General features: G+C 42.2%; 1 protein-coding gene across 8 annotated transcripts in view; it reads right to left on the reverse strand.

Annotated features, from left to right (window-relative positions):
- HEATR5B (HEAT repeat containing 5B) overlaps positions 1-20,660 on the reverse strand; it is a 96,042-nt gene that overhangs the window by 74,752 nt on the left and 630 nt on the right. For 6 of the 8 annotated variants that reach the window (XM_073338385.1, XM_073338383.1, XM_073338384.1 and 3 more), the window contains exons 2-7: positions 16,254-16,422; positions 15,031-15,242; positions 13,001-13,109; positions 7,838-7,987; positions 5,200-5,371; positions 2,787-2,944 (exon numbers count right to left, since the gene is read on the reverse strand). In XM_073338385.1, coding sequence (XP_073194486.1) covers positions 2,787-2,944; positions 5,200-5,371; positions 7,838-7,987; positions 13,001-13,109; positions 15,031-15,242; positions 16,254-16,379 — 927 coding nt within the window. In that variant the 5' untranslated portion in view covers positions 16,380-16,422. The other 2 variants (XM_073338381.1, XM_073338382.1) reach the window with 2 other exon arrangements.

Consider the following 20,660-nt stretch of genomic DNA (forward strand, 5'->3'; position numbering starts at 1 on the left):
TGGTTCCCCAAACAGAGGATAACAGAATGTATCAAGGCTGACATAACTTTTTGTGAACTCTGTGATCTTGGAGGAACAGCAGAAGACAATGATGTTGAAGATTGCCTTTCTTATTGTGATACTTAAATGACCTCTTTTTGTTTTGCTGTTGTTGAGAGGAATGACGTTGAGGTTGATAATAATAATTCTTCCTCTGATAGGAGTAAGGAACCAACAACGAAGAAAGTGGATATTGTCTCTGGTATAGGAAAAATGGAACTGCAGATGATTTTGTTGTATTAAACTCCAAAGGTCTAACTGTAGATCTGTTGTTCTTCATTTTCCCTAGCAAGTCATCTGACTGTGCACTAAGCAAGCCATCTTCAAAGGGAAGATCCTCAAATCTCATCTTTGTCTTCTGAGAAAGACACACTAATCTAACCCTAGTATGTTTTCTTAATGCAACAGCTGAAGCCATTGCTCTAGCTGACGCATCTAAAGAGTCAAATGCTGCTCTAAATGAATATTTAGCCACATGTTGCCCTTCTAATAAAAAAGCGTTTGTTAATCTTTTATGCTCCTCTGGTAGTGCATTCAGGAATGTCAAAGTTTCCCCATAAATGATATTGATATCTAGCCATGACAGCTTCATAATTTACTATTCACAAACGTAAAGGAGCTGAAGAAGATATTGTCCTCCCAAACACATCCAGTCTTTTCCCTTCTCTATCAGCAGAGTGAACTTGTGTACCCTTCAACATGAGTACTGCAGCCTCTACTAACAAATTAGAAGAGGAATGAGAATGGAACAAAGCAAGACCTTCCTGAGGGAATTGGTATAATTTGTCAGCCTTTTAGCAAAAAAGGAGCCTCAGGTGCCAGGAGCAATGGAAAAATCTGACTTCTTCAACTCTCCATCTCGTCCCTGCAGAAACATCCAATTGAATTGGTGCCAAGAAAATGTCCAGGTCCTGCTCAATTGCAACACAAGGATTAATCGCTGACGGAGTCAGAGGTGGACCCAATCAATGTACCTGCACCATTACTATTTGTTGTGGTGCTGTGTTAAGATCCTTAATCTTTCCCTCAAACCACTGCTTCCTTAGCTTTAATTTTTGGAACTGGCTCATTTGGAGCCAACAGAATTGGATCTGAAGAAGAACATCTCCTGATTCTACCACAAGAATCTGTACACGCAGTAGGTTCCCTGAAGACCCTCTTGCAGACTGGCTCTTTTCAAACAGGCTGGCACCAACGAGGATAGAGCGTTCATGCTCCCCGTAATGTCTGAGTCCTTTTCTTGTGGACTGGCTCTGAAAACAGAGGCTGACACCACAGTAGAAGAGGCTTCCCTCTTCAGATCCTTCCTGTTTCTGGCTCCTTCAGTGCTGAGTACTGAGGAGGCAGCTTTATCTTTCTTCCTTGCAGATTCGCTCAAGGCCTAAACTGGTCTCTGCGATGAACCTTGCATTTGCTTAGTTTCGGATGGTTTTGCTGACAAAGCTTCTCATAGTAAAATTCCTCAAAGGCTGTTCTGACTCTCTCTTTTTTGCTCACATTGCAAAATGTTGAGCAAATCGAGCATTCCAATGGGATTCCCTCATTCCAACATGCCAGACATCTGGCATGTGCGTCAGACGCTGGAAACACAGTCAGACTTGATATGCACCTTTGAATCTCTGGGGGTTTTAGTCTTTGGTTCCACCCCCTTTGCACCAAAAAACTTATAACTAACTTACTCTATGATACTAATACCAAAACTATTAATTACTAGACTAACTAGATCAAACTAGCTACAGATTTAGGAACACCTTGGAGCAGTTCCTAATCCATGCAGCTGGTGATGGCTGGATGGAACTGAACCAGCTGGAGAGCCACCCCCCTTTTATGCCCTCACCCTGGAACGTTCACTGAGCAGGGAGGCATATGAACACTCCAACAGCTACTGCTTGCTAGAATTCCATAACTCAGGCTGCACTGGTCGGAGCATTCAAAGAGTTGGAATATGCAGAGGACCCTTGGAGAAAAACAAATGTCTTGTGTTGCACACTGAGCCTCAACAGATCAGGGTTCTAGTAAGCGGACTACAGGAGGAAGTGTATGTCAGAGTTGGGGACCCATATTGATGCCCAGCTCTATTTGCTTTAAACCAGGTGTCTGGGACCTTGAGTTCCTCAGCAGATCTCAGCTGCTACAGTAACATGAGGGAATAGAGATGGTCTAGCAGGGTTGCCAGGATCCAAACGATTTAGGGCTGCAAACTTTATCCAGAAAATCAATTGGTAGCCAATGCAGATCACAGCGAACAGTAGTAATGTTCTCTCTAGGGGAAATTCAAGTTAAGTTGCATTCTCAATCATCCATTTTTCAAATGGTTTTAAGGAGTACCCTTAGCACACTATGATTGGATGATATTTTTCATATATCCAGTATACATGGCAAACTCTAATCTGTAGTTGTCATATTCTCTAATTTAAAAAATAAATAAATAAAAAAGCAAGCTTTCAAAAGTCAGCCAGTATTACTAGCTAAAAAATAATAGTAATGTTTATGTAGTGCATGGAACTAATGTAATTCTCTCTGGTGAACAACAGGCAAGTCAACTTGAATCCATATATAAGTTTATACAAATTGCCAAATTAAGAAAGTGCATTACACATTTATGCAATCCTACTGTTTTGGGACAAATACAAGAACAATAACTTAATAAGTCTATATAGTCACATTTTTCCCCAAACAGGGTATATATTGTTACTACATTTTCAGAAAACATGAGAGGAAAAAAACTTCTAACAGTTATCACAAACCTGTGTGACACCAACTCGCACTTCCCGATTGACAGACCCTCCTACTTTCAACATCTCACCACCACTTTTTAGGAATCCTGACCCTCCTCGAAGAAACCCTGTGGCCATAAGTTCCAAGACTTCCTCCAGTGTAGCCCGCTTCACATTCTGACGCATCACTTTTGGAAAGATAACAGTAATCATTTAATTACATATTTTTTAAAACAAGACAATTTAGCCATCTTAAGACCCACCATTAAATATTCACATCACTCCTGCCACCCTGAATCCAGTTTAAAATCCTTATTTTTTACATATTTATTATTTTGAATTCTCAGTGGAAGACTCCCACCTGTGGTCTTCACTAAGATGCTCACACAGCTGCCGTAGCAAAAGTAAAATAAAATTATGAAGATCAAATCATTCCAATCTGTCTCAAACTACTGCTGCCAGCATCAATATACAAAAGTATAGGTCTATGCCCAGATGTGCAAATTCTCAAAGGGAGAGGGAAACACAGTTGAAATGAAGGGAGATGGCCAAGTCTAGCCTCTTGTTTCCCCACGGTAACATGGTTTGGGGGAAAAGAAGCACTCTGCATTTCTCCCTAGCAATTCCTGTGGTCACTTTGAAGGAACAAACCTGATATCTGCAGAGGGTGCCACATTCAGTACTTCTCAGCCATATAATGTAAGTTCATAAATAGAGCCTTATTTTTAAAATAATAGAATCCTCCCCCATTTGAAAGTGTTTATGTTTCAGGTTTATGTGTGTGGTGATGGTGGGGGTTGAGGAATAAGTAAGAGAAAATAAAATAAGATATACGGACCTAATTCTAACCTTCACTATCGAGAGATATGCATCACTATACATTCACACATTTTAAATTACTCATGACTGCCTTTTCACATGCATGCACAATAGAAGCTTTTCCTTACATAAGGCAACATACTAGTGCACACATGAAAGATCAAAATCTGGTTCTCAAGTCTTGTCTACACTAGGAATTTTTTGGACCCACCTGTGGTAGTGCCAGCGGAGGCTTTAGCATAGACAAGGCTCAGGTGTTTTGACTGCCATGGTCAGATCACCCAACTGCAAAAATGCCTAAGCCAGTCTGACCCTTGCCTACATTACATCTTCCCTCAGCGCTACAGCTGTGGAGCCATGCCCCTTTGAGAATGATGAAGCCAATAAATCTGACCATAGACGGAGCTTGAATGTGTGATTTCAAGCTTTTTTTTTTTTTTTTTAAAAAGGTAACAAAAAGAGTATTTTACGTCTCATTATTCTGAGATTGTTAAACTAGGTAAAAAGAAAAGGAGGACTTGTGGCACCTCAGAGACTAAAATTTATTTGAGCATAAGCTTTCATGAGCTACAGCTCACTTCATTGGATGTAGCTCACGAAAGCTATGCTCAAATAAATTGGTTAGTCTCTAAGGTGCCACAAGTACTCCTTTTCTTTTTGCGAATACAGACTAACATGGCTGCTACTCTGAAACCTTAAACTAGGTATTTACTATATAATTTCTATATATATTTCTATTATATTACTATATAATATAATTTCTACATATTTATCACAATATCTGTCTACAAGGGGCAGAGGATGACATAGGGGGGTATTCCAGCAACTACACATTTTACAAGGTGGATCAGGCTACAGTTGTGATGGGTAAGGCTATGATTTAGTCACAGGTATTTTTAGTAAAAGTCATGGACAGGTCACAGGCAATAAACAAAAATGCATGGCCCATGACCTGTCCATGACTTTTACGAAAAATACCTGTGATTAAATCTTGGGGGAGAGGGTGGGGCGGCGCTGGAAGGCCGCAGCTGACGGGGGGAGTCCAGGACACGGCTAGGGGGCCATCCAGGGCCAGCGGCACCAGATGCCAGGGGCCGCAGACCACTGCTGCCCGGAGACTGCTGCCTGGGGCCGCAGACTGCAGCTGCTCCAGCCACCCCGGGACCACTGCCGGTGGCCACCTGAGCAGCTGACCCCAGAGCCAGCTGCTTGGGCAGCTGTGGGGTCAGCCACACTGGCCCCTGTAGAAGTCATAGAGGTTGCGGAAGGTCACGGAATCCATGACTTCTGAGACCTCCGTGACAGATATGGAGCTCTAGTGATGGGTGGGAATAAGTTGGAGATCTGCATGTATAACGCTAGTCTTGAGGAATCACAGTTGAGATCTTAGCTACTGTGCTTTTGTTCAGAGTTTTGTTTTCATGTTTTATGCCAGGTGAATTACCTTTTTGTAAGTTAAAACTAAACTACTGCCTTTATCTCCTTATGGGAATTTAATAGGAAATCCACAGACTTCACTCATTTTAGTTTATTCATTTTAAAATTTAAGTCTACCAAAAAACAACAAACCATCCATGAACTGAAACAACACCACACCATGCCATGCGCTCATATAATGCAATACCTGTTGCTTGTTTTGGTATCAACGCTGTAGCCATGACCGTCCCCAAAAGATTCGACACTGCAACTCGTACACCATAGTTTGAGTTTTCCAGAGCTTTAAAGCAGAGTGTTGCTACATTTTCTAGCTCTGCAGTCCACATAAATACAGCTTCATTCTGTAGTTCCAGTAGGCACTGTAGGAAAATAAGAATAAAAGAGTACTACTACAACCTACTTTTCCCTTCTGTCATTAAGCCTAAGCATTAGGTTTATTTGGCAGACATGTTAATACTAACCACTTCTGATTGGCTTTTTGTTTTTGTCTCTCCCATTAAACCCCAGATAACTCGGCTGGAGTAACCACTGAAGAAAAACCATGGGATTATGCAAAAACTTCAAAAGCATGGCACCTCTTTTGTTTTAATATACTCAACTAGCCATAGGCGCTGACTCCGTGCGTGCTCCGGGGCTGGAGCACCCAAAGGGAAAAATTGGTGGGTGCACTGCACCCAGCGGCAGTCAAGCTCCCCTCCCCACCCCGCCCCCCTGCCCCAGCTCACCTCCGCCTCCTCCCCGGAGCTCGCCTTCCCTTCTTCTCCTCCCAGCACTTGCCACTGCAAACCAGTTGTTTCGTGGTGTAACAAGCTGTGGGAGGGAGGGGGGAAGAGCAGGAACGTGGCACACTTAGGAGAGGAGGCAGGGAAGAGGCAGGGCCAGGGCAGGGATTTGGGGAAGGAGTTGGAATGGGGGGCGAGGCAGGGGCAGAGTCGGGGCGGCACAAGCACCCACCAGCTCCAAGAGAAGTTGGTGCCTATGCAACTAGCCTTGAAATATCTGAAGTAAACCACACTTTCAGCCTCCTTTGTGTACAAGACTGTAAGGGACACCTAAGAGATGAAGACAGATCCAAGAGTCGAAGGACCTCTGATACTGTAAACTGAGCAGAATGTGCTAGTCATAGCTGACAGAGGCCTTCCGGAAAGAAATATTATCCTATTCTACATGTCAAAATCCATAATGTGTACAGTCTCCCCAGTCTAGTGAGATTTAACATCTCAGACTGACTTCTTGCTGAGAATTTGTGTAACTCTCCACCTCATCCATATTCTCCACCAGTCTGTGGGCAAAGCTTGGACTAGTTCTTTTTGTGTGTTTTCATTGTTGATTCGGAGTAATTTTGTCAAACAAAGTAGTCTAGTGAAAAATTAATATACTGCATGCTAAATATCTGGCTTTAACAAGTATTGTACAATTGTAGGAATGGTCCTTGTCTGAGGATTGCCATAAAATCTAGAACTCCAAACATACATATGTGATGAAGTTTGGATGTTGAAATGTGCGAAAGTTAAACTGAAGTTTAATTTCTTATCTCCAACTTGGATTTAGAGAGCAGAACAAAAACCTAGTAGATCATCTGCTTCATCTACCTGCCTGTGCAGCATTATTCCCTATAATACATCTTTAGTGCCTTGTTTAAATGACTAAAACTGGAAAGACTAGCTTTTGAGGGAAGATTAAAAGAATTATTCATAAATAGGGTATCTTGACCAAGCAACAATGAAAAAGGGACCTGAAAACAGTCAAGAAATATTTGTAGGATGTAAACATCAGAGGACAGGAATTTAAGATGGAACAAAAGTATAAAGAAAGATAAAATTTTAAAAAAAATGTAGCAGAATATCAGGAACTATAAGGAAAAAAACTTCTTAACATGTTGATCTATTAAAAAGTGGAATTGTCTCTTAAGGGAAAAGGTAGAAGGCCAATTACTTGGAACATTTAAAGCTAGACTGGATAAGGCACTAAGAAGCGTACTGTAGAGATCAATTCTGCATGTGTAATTCCTATAACTCCGGGATTAAAAAAAAAAAAAAAAAAAAGCTTTCCCCCCCCCAGCACCACTAATTATTTACCTCTAAACAAATAAATAAAGTGGATTGTTACTCATCACATTAATTACAATCTAACTGAAACACACAAACATCAGAGTTTATGGAAGTACAGAAAAGGCACCATGGCACAGTGAACAAATATTCCTCACGACACCAACCTCCTTATTCAGGGGTGAAAGTAATATAAAAGACATACTGGTACATGGGCCTGGCTCCGGGCCCCTGCTCGGGGTGGGGCCTCAGACGGAAGGGGTGGGGCTGCAGGTCAGCCTCCCCAAGCCAGCCTTTCCACACTGCCCGGCACACGCCACCTGGGGCTCTGGCAGCAATTTAAAGGGCCTGGGGCTCCGACCACTGTGGTTGGGAGCCCCAGCCCCTTTTAAATCGCCGGGCCCCGTGACAGCTGCCCCTCCAAAAGGGCAGCAATGTTAAAGCGCTGCCGCAGCAGCACTTTAACGTCGTCTGTGTACGGGCCAGTACCGATGGCCACTTCTTACCAGTACACCGTAACAGCCCACTTTCACCTCTGTCCTTATTCCTGCAGACTGAAAATCATCAGTATAAATTCAAAAGCAAAATTTGCCATTTTCCCTATAACTCACTTTGTTGCTATCAATTTTGTACTCAAATAGCACCTAGTGCTATGATTTCAGAAATGTACCACACTATACAATAAAAAGAACAGGCAGCAAGCCCAACTATAAGGAACTTAGCATCCAGAACACAAAGAATACTGGATTTTTAAACCTTATAAAAAAATTTACCTACCTTCGCTACTGCACATCGTACAGCCATAGATCTATCCGTCAGCAGAGATCGTGCATTCTTATAAGTATCACGGTGGCATGAAGCTGCTGCACCACCCAATCCATTTAGAACTTTCTGTAAACTCATTAATATTTCACTTCGGCCCTGAGACTGCATACGTGAAAAGAAAGCAAAGGGTATAAAAAAAAAAAAAATTCACAATCAACAGCTCTTCATAGTTATTTGTACCCCAAATATCAGCTCTATAGTTGTATCACCTTCTCTTTTTGTAACTGACGGGTTTCAGAGTAACAGCTGTGTTAGTCTGTGTTTGCAAAAAGAAAAGGAGTACTTGTGGCACCTTAGAGACTAACCAATTTATTTGAGCATAAGCTTTCGTGAGCTACAGCTCACTTCATCGGATGCATACTGTGGAAAGTGTAGAAGATCTTTTTATATACACACAAAGCATGAAAAAAATACCTCCTCCCACCCCACTCTCCTGCTGGTAATAGCTTATCTAAAGTGATCACTCTCCTTACAATGTGTATGATAATCAAGTTGGGCCATTTCCAGCATAAATCCAGGGTTTAACAAGAACTTCTGGGGGGGGTAGGAAAAAACAAGGGGAAATGGGTTACCTTGCATAATGACTTAGCCACTCCCAGTCTCTATTCAAGCCTAAGTTAATTGTATCCAATTTGCAAATGAATTCTAATTCAACAGTTTCTCGCTGGAGTCTGGATTTGAAGTTTTTTTGTTGTAATATAGCAACTTTCATGTCTGTAATCGCATGACCAGAGAGATTGAAGTGTTCTCCGACTGGTTTATGAATGTTATAATTCTTGACATCTGATTTGTGTCCATTTATTCTTTTACGTAGAGACTGTCCAGTTTCACCAATGTACATGGCAGAGGGGCATTGCTGGCACATGATGGCATATATCACATTGGTGGATGTGCAGGTGAACGAGCCTCTGATAGTGTGGCTGATGTTATTAGGCCCTGTGATGGTGTCCCCTGAATAGATATGTGGGCACAGTTGGCAACGGGCTTTGTTGCAAGGATAGGTTCCTGGGTTAGTGGTTCTGTTGTGTGGTATGTGGTTGCTGGTGAGTATTTGCTTCAGGTTGGGGGGCTGTCTGTAGGCATGGTCTGGCCTGTCTCCCAAGATTTGTGAGAGTGTTGGGTCATCCTTCAGGATAGGTTGTAGATCCTTAATAATGCGTTGGAGGGGTTTTAGTTGGGGGCTGAAGGTGACGGCTAGTGGCGTTCTGTTATTTTCTTTGTTAGGCCTGTCCTATAGTAGGTGACTTCTGGGAACTCTTCTGGCTTTATCAATCTGTTTCTTCACTTCCGCACGTGGGTACTGTAGTTGTAAGAATGCATTGGCACCCTGACAGCAGGATTGTCTGGCTATGTAGACTCCCTCCTCAGGCCCTACGCTACCAGCACTCCCAGCTACCTTCGAGACACCACTGACTTCCTGAGGAAACTACAATCCATCGGTGATCTTCCTGATAACACCATCCTGGCCACTATGGATGTAGAAGCCCTCTACACCAACATTCCACACAAAGATGGACTACAAGCCGTCAAGAACACTATCCCCGATAATGTCACGGCTAACCTGGTGGCTGAACTTTGTGACTTTGTCCTTACCCATAACTACTTCACATTTGGGGACAATGTATACCTTCAGATCAGCGGCACTGCTATAGGTACCCGCATGGCCCCACAGTATGCCAACATTTTTATGGCTGACTTAGAACAACGCTTCCTCAGCTCTCGTTCCCTAACGCCCCTACTCTACTTGTGCTATATTGATGACATCTTCATCATCTGGACCCATGGAAAAGAAGCCCCTGAGGAATTCCACCATGATTTCAACAATTTCCGTCCCACCATCAACCTTAGCCTGGTCCAGTCCACAAAAGAGATCCCTCTAAGGTGCCACAAGTACTCCTTTTCTCTTTTTGTAACTGTATATATTGGTGTTCATAGATGATACAAACTCATCAATTCAATAAAACCACTTAAGATAGCTAGAGGCTGAACAAATAACATGAAATTACTGTGTAGTGTTCATGTAGTAGCAAATGCTATATTTAAATATGTAAAATGGTCTCAGTTGTTATAGGCCATATGGCACATGTATATGCTCAAAGTATAGGGAGAGCCCCCTGTCCTTCCTGGCTGGTGTAGCGAGAGCTCCCTCTGCTGTTTCAATCTACTTCAAGTACTAGGTACACCTCTACCCCGATATAACGCGGTCCTCGGGAGCCAAAAAATCTTACCATCTTATACGTAAGACCACGTTATATCGGGGTAGGGAGAGGAACCGCTCCCCACCCCAGCTCACCTCTGCTCTAACTCCGCCTCCTTCCCTGAGCGCGCCGCCGCCGCTCCGCTTTTCTCCGCCCCCCCAGTCCCTCCGTCCCTTCCTTCCAGGCTTTCCGCGTCAATCAGATGTTTGGTGCGGGAAGCCTGGAAGGAAGGAAGGAAGGAAGTGGGGGGGAGAAAAAGCGGAGCAGTGGTGGCGCGCTCAGGGGAGGAGGTGGAGGTGAGCTGGGGTGGGGAGTGGTTCCTCTGCGCCTCCCCTGCCACTTGCTGCGGCCCCCCCAGTCCCAGCTCGCCTCCGCCTCCTCCCACGAGTGCGCCGCAGCTCGTGTGAGCCTGGGAGGGAGGAGAAGCGGAGCTGCGGTGCGCTCGTGGGAGGAGGCGGAGGCCAGCTGGGGCCAGGAGGCCGCAGCAAGTAAGGGGCGAGGCGCAGAGGAACTGCTTGCGGTAACATGAATTCGGATATAACAAGGTAAAGCAGCCCCACTCCCCGGAGCGCCGCTTTACCGCATTATATCTGAATTCGCGTTATATCGGACCACATATCAGGGTAGAGGTGTATATGTATAGTAATAAACATATGCATTAAAGTGCACTTTCAATCGGGGGTGCTGGAACAATTTGTAAAATGGGGGTGCTGAGAACCATTGAACCAAATTGTAAGCACTGTGTATGATGGAAACCACTTCAAGCCAAATGGTTCTGCAGCACCCCCCACAGCCCTAGTTCCCGCATCTATGCTTTCAATATGAAACAGGAATAGAAAATAGTACATATGTAGACGCTGCTATTCTAATTATGAAATCTTAATGTTGCATTCAATCTTCTAGTTAATTTTTTGCATTTTATTTCTCAGCTATATTAACAAGGAAAAAAATGGGGGGGAAAAATCTAGAACTATTTGGTTTACATAGTTCATAAGCTCAATCTGCAAAGCTTTCAACCAGCCAATTGGGGCAGCTCTACCAATTTTGCCGCCCCAAGCAGTCGCCACCGAATTGCCGCCACCACAACAGTGGCGGAGCTGCTGCCGAAATGCCAGGGCGGGACACAGACTGCTGCCCCACTCTGAATGCCGCCCCAAGCACCTGCAGCCGATACACATTTAACTAGCTGCACACACATGCATCTTTTCTTAAGTGTGTAATTTTGTACTTGGCACATTCAGTATCCAAACTTCAGTCTATGACAACTGTGACATCAAAATTATTTTATTTTTTTTATTTATTTATTTATTTTTGGAGTCTAGCAAAATTACTATTCCTCAATGAGAGCATGGAATGTTTCACTTAGACTGTAAGCTCTTTGGGGCAGAGACCTAAGTTCCCTGTAAGCTGCATGATCATGCAGCAGCCTATTTACCGCTGCGCAGGCACCCAGGGAACCTGCCTGGGAACCTGCTGGGGAGGGGCGCACCTCCACTGGCCTCTACCTAGCCCAGGCCCCAACCTGTGATGTGTCACACATCACCTTCATATTGGTGCACATAACAAAATTCATACCGCACATGGGTGGGAAAAATTAAAGGGAACACTGACAGAGACTATTTTGTTCTGTGTTTTTCATAAAAAATAAATAGCTGTAAGACTAGGAAACAGTGTTTGTTAAACATTTAAAAACTCAAAGAGTTCAACAAAATGAGCTCAAATTTCTCTCCCCTCCTCCCCCAAAAAACATTAAGATGACAGCAAACACAATAGCCTCAGTTGAAAAGTTTTTTTTCTGTTAGTCCAACTCAATACAAGACTGTTTGCCAGGGGGCAGATTCAACAGCCAGCACAGTCCAAATAAACCCTATGTACTCAGGCTTAGGTCCATATCCCTTTCTTCAGGGTCAGGTTTACTAATCAACAGAAGACACAAAGGTTCAAATACATACAAAACACTTGAGAATAGACACTTTTCCACTTTCTGCCAGCTGGAAAGGGGAAAGGACACATCCTTTTCCAGCAAGATAGCCCTTCCTGCCTGCTATGGAGAGCCTTTCCCAGGTCCTTTCCTGACCCTGGGTTCTCAGTAGTAGGATAGACCTCCTGTTTACAGCAGCAGCTGCTTGCAACTGAGGCCTGTCTACACTACAGAGTTAGGTTGACGCAAGGCAGCCTACACCAACCTATGTAAGCATCTACACTAAAATTTCAGTCCCGCCAACATAACTGCCCCGCTACACCAACTTAATAACTCCATCTCCATGAAAGGTGTAGCGTCATTGTTGATGTAGTTAGGTTGACACTGTGTCAGTGTAGACACTGTTGCTTATATCGACTCTTACTGGCTTTAAAAAGCCGTCCCACAATTTACTGGCTTTAAGAAGCCATCCCATATTGACAGTACAATCAGTACAAGTGCTCCTGGTGAGGACATGCACTGCCAACACAAGGAGCAAAGCGTAGACACACACAAGCGATGTAATTACTGCAGCGACTATATGCCAACATAAGTTAGGTTGACTTAATTTTGTAGTGTAGACATGGTCTTAGAATCATAGGACTCTTGTCATGTGCTCCCTGAACTCAGTCCCCTCAGTCTTAAAGGACTGAGCATTGAACCAGGGTGCAAGGACCAGCACCCTGTTACAAGGGCTATAACAGTATTTGAAACCATTGTGCAGCTTTAACGGTTGCAATCGCAACTAAGTGACTGCTATAATAGTCACATGCCAAAATTTTAAGCCACTTACATAGTACAACTATATGTATATCTTTATACTGATATGAACCATATAGACAGTAACTGTTGGCCCAGTTCAGTGAAAAGCCATGAAGACACTAATTAAAAAAAACATACTTTGGGCTTTAAAAAAAATCCCTAAATGTGTAGACCTAAAATGCCCCTGTAACTTACCTCTGCATTTTTCAGAGACTTTAAGAGATTATTAACTGTTTCTGGAAAAGAACTGCCCAGCATCCTGCCCATTTTCTCATAAAAAGCTCCAACACATGCCACTGCAGCCCTACAAAGACAAGATGTCCCTCAGTAACCTCTTTGTCAACGTTTAACATACAACTTAAATGGAGAGCATCAAACTAGGAGTTAAGGAAATTTATTTTTAAATGTACATTATGTTGTTAATCTTCTTCTATTACTAAAAATCTATTATTCAGTGGTTATGTTGGTTGTTTCTCTATATTTCACTCAACCTAGATAGCGAAAATAGAGTGATCAGAAACGTGGGGTTTGCATGGGAACAGGGATGCTTCTCGGTTGATCCATTGGCAGGATTTTTCCTTAGGCCCTAATCCTGTGTAAAATTAAGCATATAATTAAATCTTTGCAGGATTAAGGCTTTAAATGGTTGCAGAAAACGGTCTTCAGCCAGACAGCAGAAAACTGTTAAAGGTCAGCAGTACGTTCCTTACATTTTGATATATGTGTCCTGACAATTGAAAAAAGAAAGAAGTTTTTTTTTGGTTTTGTTTTGTTTTTACATAAAAACTCAAAATGTGTACAATGTTGTACAATGCAGTTAAATTTAGATACGCTAAAATCATTGGGTCAGTCAATTTTTTGCACTCGCATTTTTCCTTTTCCTGATGTTCAGGTACTAGAATAACTTGGTTGGTTGGAGTGGGGATTTTTGTTTTGTTTCATTTTTTTGGAGGGGGAAAGAAGAGAGTTGAGGCAGAAAGGATTTTAAGTAATTCTGTGTTTCAATTAGACATACAAATAGTTCCAGCTGCAGCTTGACAGAAGCAGCTCCTGTGCATCCCAGGCCCCCGAGAAAGCGTAAACTGATATCACAAAGGGACAAGGCTTTCTTAGCTTAAAGTTTTTAAACAGATACAATCGAGAATGCTCAACAATAATTTTTCAAATCACGTATAGCCTTATTATCCAACCAGCTCTTCATTTCAAACTTATCAAACCACGTAACTCCTCATGAAGGCCACCTTACATAAAAAGTCTGCCATTTCAAAGTGCAGCTGGTTTTGAATAACCTGAATGGGAAAAAAAGGCTCTTGGGATATTCTTTAAGCGGGTAAAGTAATATGTTTGGGAATTCATAATAAAAACTATTCTGCTCAACATTTCCCATTGAAAAAAAGGCGTAAATTAAGCAAGGAGAGTTTCAGCCCAAAGGGTCAATATTTCAGACAGCTGAGTATGTAAAAACAAAGGGTTATTATAGAAATGGTTTTACAACCTTAGCTAGTATTTCCTACCAGTGAGACTGCTAGGACAGTGTTTCTCAACGACCAGTCCTTGGACCTGGGGGAGAGGGGGGTCCCTGAGATCGCGCTGACACAGTTTAGGAAGGCAGCAAGCCAGTCGCTATTATCAAAAAGGTTGACACTGTGCTAGGATACCTGAAATGTGAGCTGAAGCTAAACACACACAGATCACAGAGATTACTTATTCAAGAGACACACACTGTATGCTACAGTAGATGAATACAAACGAACAGTGAACACTCTTTCTGAAGAGTGCCAAACATTAACAATTATCTCTTGAAATATAAAGTCCATGTTAGGGTTCAGCCTGCAAGGTTCCATGCACCTTTTAATTTGGGGATCAGAATGTGCCTGTAAATATCTGAGAAAATCCAAGTAAAGGAATTTGTCCATTTGTTATTCTGTCAGGCATTAGCTTTCCTCTGGATAACATAAACATGTAAAAATTAGCCCACAGTAGGAGTCATTTCCTTACCTGGAGGAAAGACTCTTCAACTCCAGACAACCACATGAATCTTTGCTAGCTCTAAATCCTTCCCTCCACACTCCCAATCCTGCTCTTGTTAGGTCTCATTTATTTTTATTATATTCTATACATACGTATATAATACACAAATACATACACACACAGATTAATGTAGAGATATGAAATACTTTATTTATAACAAACATTCCCCCTTCTTAAGGCAACATTTTACTTACAGTTTGGTCGGTAAATAGGCAGCAGTATCATCTTTATTCTTGATAATGTCATTACATTTATCAAGCGTCTGAAAGACAGGAAATGTATCGCCAATGCTATAGAGAGCCGCAAGATTTTTCGCTAGTAATTTACGTGTGGGTGGCCCAGGGGAACTGCTGATGAGTCCAGTTAGCTGTTCCACAAGCTTCTTTTGTTTTTCCTTGACATCTGTCTGTTAAAGGAACAAAATGTATGTTGTTATATTCTTTCCATTCATATGTAATTCAATATTTCTACCAGTTTCCATAAACCTTGAGGGAGATGTTTTATGTTTCAATCTCAAATACTCTATTATACTCAACACCTGCACATACAAATGCTAAATGGAAATATACAAGTGGTTGCTATTGTTGAGTTCTTACTATTTCTATCATATATCATCATTTATTAATACATTATTACTTCACAGAGGGTCCTTTAAGCTCCAAGGACTATCCTCCTTTGCCATTTTCCACCTCTTTTTCCTCATCATTAAAAGGTCCCGCACTGGAAGAGAAGAGCTAAACTTACCAAGGTATATATATTACTGAAGAACTGTAGATCCTACTGAGTATTGTAGTTTGTAAATCTATCATTTCAGACTGAGCACATGTAACAACAAGCAAAATAATAAGCACAGGTATTTACAAAACTATAAGATATGTAAACTTCCAAATGTATGCACTTATAGTTAGTTAGGGTGCAGTGTAAATCAATTTATTTTATTTTAGAAAATTCAGGACACTGTAAATGGCAAATTACTGAATTTTATGACGTTTGCATGGAATTCGTTTTACAAGTATCATTAGTCAATTTTAAGAACAAAATGAATTTCACAAGTAATGTCAGTCAATACCAAGGTGTCATTTCATCTTTGAAATTGACTAACACTATTTGGAAAATTCATCCTGTCCTTGAAATTGACTAGCTAATGTTTGTTTTTGGTTTTTTTTTTTAGTATTAAAGACTTTCTTGTAGGACATTTTTCCTTTTACCTTTAAAAAAAATATATCATGGTTGCAGGCATTTTCATGATTTCTGTACATTACATGAAATCGTGATTTACACAGGGGCCTACTTCCTACTTATAGTCACGCTGAAGGTTGGCTCCCAGATCCTACTGCCACTGTTACGGATGTCCATCTGGTACCTTTACAGGAGTATGAAATTAACATGACATTTTTAGATTGAGAAATAAAGTTACCTTGTTGGCCGCTACAAGCACTTTATCCAGAAATCGCAACCACTCAAAAATAAAGACCGGCCTCTTTGCTTCTGTGATTTGAGCCAAAGCTTCTTCATTTAGCAACAAACTATGAGCCAGCTCCATCCTTATTTAAACTCTGACTTCACTGTAGACTCCTGTATTGTCTCTAAAATACAGTTAATGTACAATGTAAAGCAGTAAAAAGCTGTTACAATTTTTTTATTCAATGCAAATTAGTTTTCAGCGCAGAACTGCATTTTAAATACATACTACAGTATCAAACCCCAATTCTGCATACACTTATGCTTGTGCTTAATTAAGTAGTTTCATAGAAGTCAATGGGTACATCTATACAGCCTGCAGCAGTGAGCTTCTCAACCTAGGTTAACAGAATTGGGCTTGCAGGGTTCATGCTAGAGCTCTAAAAATAGGTATGTAGCCAGCTCTTTGAACTTGCAACTTGGGCTGGTGCTCAAGCTCTGAAGCCTAGGAAGGGGGATGAGCTCCACAGCCTGAGTTCCAGACCGAACCACAACTTCAAAGAGCTGTCTAGCGCATGCCCAAGTCTGTCAACCCATGCTGCAAGGCTCACTAGCTCGGGCTGTGTAGACATACCTAATGGGACTAGTCACATGTTTAAGATTAAGCACAGGCATGTTTTGTTCAACGTCTTTATCAATGATCTGGATGATGGGATTAATTGCACCCTAAGTAAGTTCGCAGATGACACTAAGATGGGGGGAGAGGTAGATATGCTGGAGGGTAAGGATAGGGTCCAGAGTGACCTAGACAAATTGGAGGATTGGGCCAAAATAAATCTGATGAGGTTCAGCAAGGACAAGTGTAGAGTCCTGCACTTAGGAAGGAAGAATCCCATGCATCACTGCAGGCTGGGGATCGACTGGCTAAGCAGCAGTTCTGCAGAAAAGGACCTGAGGAGTACAGTGGACGAGAAGCTGGATGAGAGTCAGCAGTGTGTCCTCGTTGCTAAGAAGGCCAAGGACATATTGGGCTGTATTAGTAGGAGCATTGCCAGCAGATCGAGGGAAGTGATTATTCCCCTCTATTCGGCACTGGTCAGGCCACACCCGGAGCATTGCGTCCAGTTTTGGCTCCCCAGTACAGAAGGGATGTGGACAAATTGGAGAGAGTTCAGCGGAGGGCAATGAAAATAATTAGGGGGCTGGGGCACATGACTTATGAGGAGAGGCTGAGGGAACTGCGCTTATATAGTCTGCAGAAGAGAAGAGTAATGGGTGATTTGATAGCAGCCTTCAAGTACCTGAAGGGGGGTTCCGAAGAGAATGGAGCTAGGCTGTTCTCAGTGGTGGCAGGTGGCAGATGACAGAACAAGAAGCAAGGGTCTCAAGTTGCAGTGCGGGAGGTCTAGGTTGATATGAGGAAACACTGTTTCACTAGTAGGGTGGTGAAGCACTGAAATGGGTTACCTAGGGAGGTGGTGGAATCTCCATCCTTAGAGGTATTTAAGGCCCGGCTTGACAAAGTCTTGGCTGGGATGATTTAGTTGGTGTTGGTCCTGCTTTGAGCAGGGGATTGGACTAGATGACCTCCTGAGGTCTCTTCCAACCCTAATATTCTATGATTCTGTGTGTATTTGATGTATAGGGTCCTTAAATGTCAAAAACAAAGTACAGGCAGCTTCAGGATTTCAGAGGTTTTTCTGCCTGGTAAAGAGTAATGTTGAGGTCCTTGTAAAAAAGTCGTAAAGAGAAAAAAAGAATGTTACCAGTCAGGAGACTCTACTTCCCTTCCCTTCCCATCCATGATCTTGATTATCCCTTTAACCTCTCCAAGATACTGGATACCATGGAGAAGAATACTCCATGGGGCCTTGTGAAGAAGTCTGGGAATCTTCTCTTTGATTTGTGAGGAGATCCAGGAAGCTTTTACCCTTTCCAATTGAAGGGGTCTCCTGCACGAAGTACATAGTCCATAAATTGTGTTTCATAGAACTAGAGCAGTATAGTTGTATGAAACATGCATTTCACCAAGTGTAACTTCATCCACATACCAGACAATTTATAAACCCAGAGAGAAGTACTCTGCAGATCCTACACTTCTTTCTTTTTCCTACTTTTCTATTTCTCCTATTTCCTTCTCCTTTTTTTTTTTTTCTCCTTAAAGATAAAAAGCAGGGAAATTAAATGAAAGAAATGTGCATGGCAGAGGGGCATTGCTGGCACATACAGTGCAAATAATTGATGGTCACATAAACACCACCCTATACCAGAAACCTACTGACCACTATACTTACCTACATGCCTCCAGCTTCCATCCAGCACACATCACACAATCCATTGTCTACAGCCAAGCCCTAAGATACAACCAAATTTGCTCCAACCCCTCAGACAGAGACAAACACGTACAAGATCTTTAACAAGCATTCTTAAAACTACAATACCCACCTGGGGAAGTGAGGAAACAGATTGACAGAGCGAAATGGGTACCCAGAAATCACCTACTACAGAACAGGCCCAACCAGGAAAATAACAGAATACCACTGGCCATCACGTACAGCCCCCAGCTAAAACTTCTCCAGCACATTATCAGCAATCTACAACCTATCCTGGAAAACGATGCCTCACTCGCCCAGACCTTGGGAAGCCAGTCCTCGCTTACAGACAGCCGCCCAACCTGAAGCAAATACACACACCATAGAAACACCATAGAAACATAGAAACACCAGGAACCAATCCCTGTAGCAAACCTCGTTGCCTACTCTGTCCCCATATCTACTCTAGCGACACCATCAAAGGACCCAACCACATCAGCCACACCATCAGAGGCTCATTCATCTGCACGTCTACTAATGTTATAAATGCCATCATGTGCCCGCAATGCCCCTCTGCCATGTACATTGGCCAAACCGGACATTCCCTACGTAAAAGAATAAATGGACACAAATCCGATATCAGGAATGGTAACATACAAAAGCCAATAGGAGAACACTTCAATCTTCCTGGACATTCTGTAACAGATTTGAAAGTAGCTATACTTGAACAAAAAAACTTCAGAAACAGACTTCAAAGAGAAACAGCAGAACTAACATTCATTTGCAAATTTAACACCATTAATTTGGGCTTGAATAGGGACTGGGAGTGGCTGGCTCATTACAAAAGCAGCTTTGCCTCTCCTGGAATTGACACCTCCTCATCTATTCTTGGGAGTGGACTACATCCACCCTAATCGAATTGGCCCTGTCAACACTAATTCTCCACTTGTGAGGTAACTCCCTTCTCTTCACACGTCAGCATATTTATGTCTGCATCTGTAATTTTCACTCATGCATCTGAAGAAGTGGGGTTTTTACCCACGAAAGCTTATGCTCAAATAAATCTGTTAGTCTTTAAGGTGCCATCGGACTCCTTGTCCTCATTTTAGAGGTATATGACTTTTCATTTAGCTGTATTAAAATGTCTTCTGTTTGACTGGGCCCAGTTTATCAAACAATTCGGATCACACTATATGACTGACCTGTCCTCCTCATTATTTACTCTTCTGCCAATCTTTGTATCATCTGCTAATGTTATCCTAACCGACTTTATACTTACTTCTCAATCATTGATAAAAATAATGAATAGCATCAGACCTATGATTCCCGTTTGACAATTACTTTTTGTCAAGCTTTTTTGTAGGCATCATAACAGAGAAGACTCTTGAGGAAGGATATGCAGGTAGATAATGAAGTGGCTTTGTGAATGTTCATAGGGTGCTCCTCCCAAACATGAGAGGCAGCAAAGGAGGAACAATGGAGGTGTTAAGTTTTCAAACAATTAAGCAGGCAATGGAGGCCGGCACCGTGGTTGATCAGAAACAAGCATCGGCAGCTCAACAGCAAATGAGAGATGATAGGTAGGGTGGGGATTGACTGCAACTAGCCTTGAAAAGGAAGACAAGCAGTTTATGTTGGATGTGACAAAGAAGGGGGAACTAGCGGGAGAATGCAGAGAGAGGGGTGACATGGTCAAAGCAACAGGCTAAGAAAATGATCTTTGCAGCAGCATTCTGAATGGATGTGCATTATTTGAGAGCAGTATATAGTTGAAAGAGGGATCGTTGTCTGGTAGTTTTAGAACAGCAGAGAGGGGAAAAGGACATCCAAATTCTATTCCCAGCTCTGCCACTAACTTGTTGAGTGACCCTTGAACAAGTCACTCACAGTACTTATGCTTTGGGTTCCCCATCTGTAAAATAAGCATTATACTTCTTTACAGGGGTGATATGAGGATAAATTCATTAACATTTGTACCCTCAGATACTACAGAGATAGGGGCCATGGAAACACCCAGGAATAAATCTTATTTATTATTATTTAGTCCCAACTTGGTGCTCCATATCCTTCAATATATAAAAATATATCCCCTGCCCTAATTAATACAGGTG

The sequence above is a fragment of the Lepidochelys kempii genome, chromosome 3 (assembly GCF_965140285.1).
Source record: "Lepidochelys kempii isolate rLepKem1 chromosome 3, rLepKem1.hap1, whole genome shotgun sequence".
Classification (NCBI taxonomy): domain Eukaryota; kingdom Metazoa; phylum Chordata; order Testudines; family Cheloniidae; genus Lepidochelys; species Lepidochelys kempii.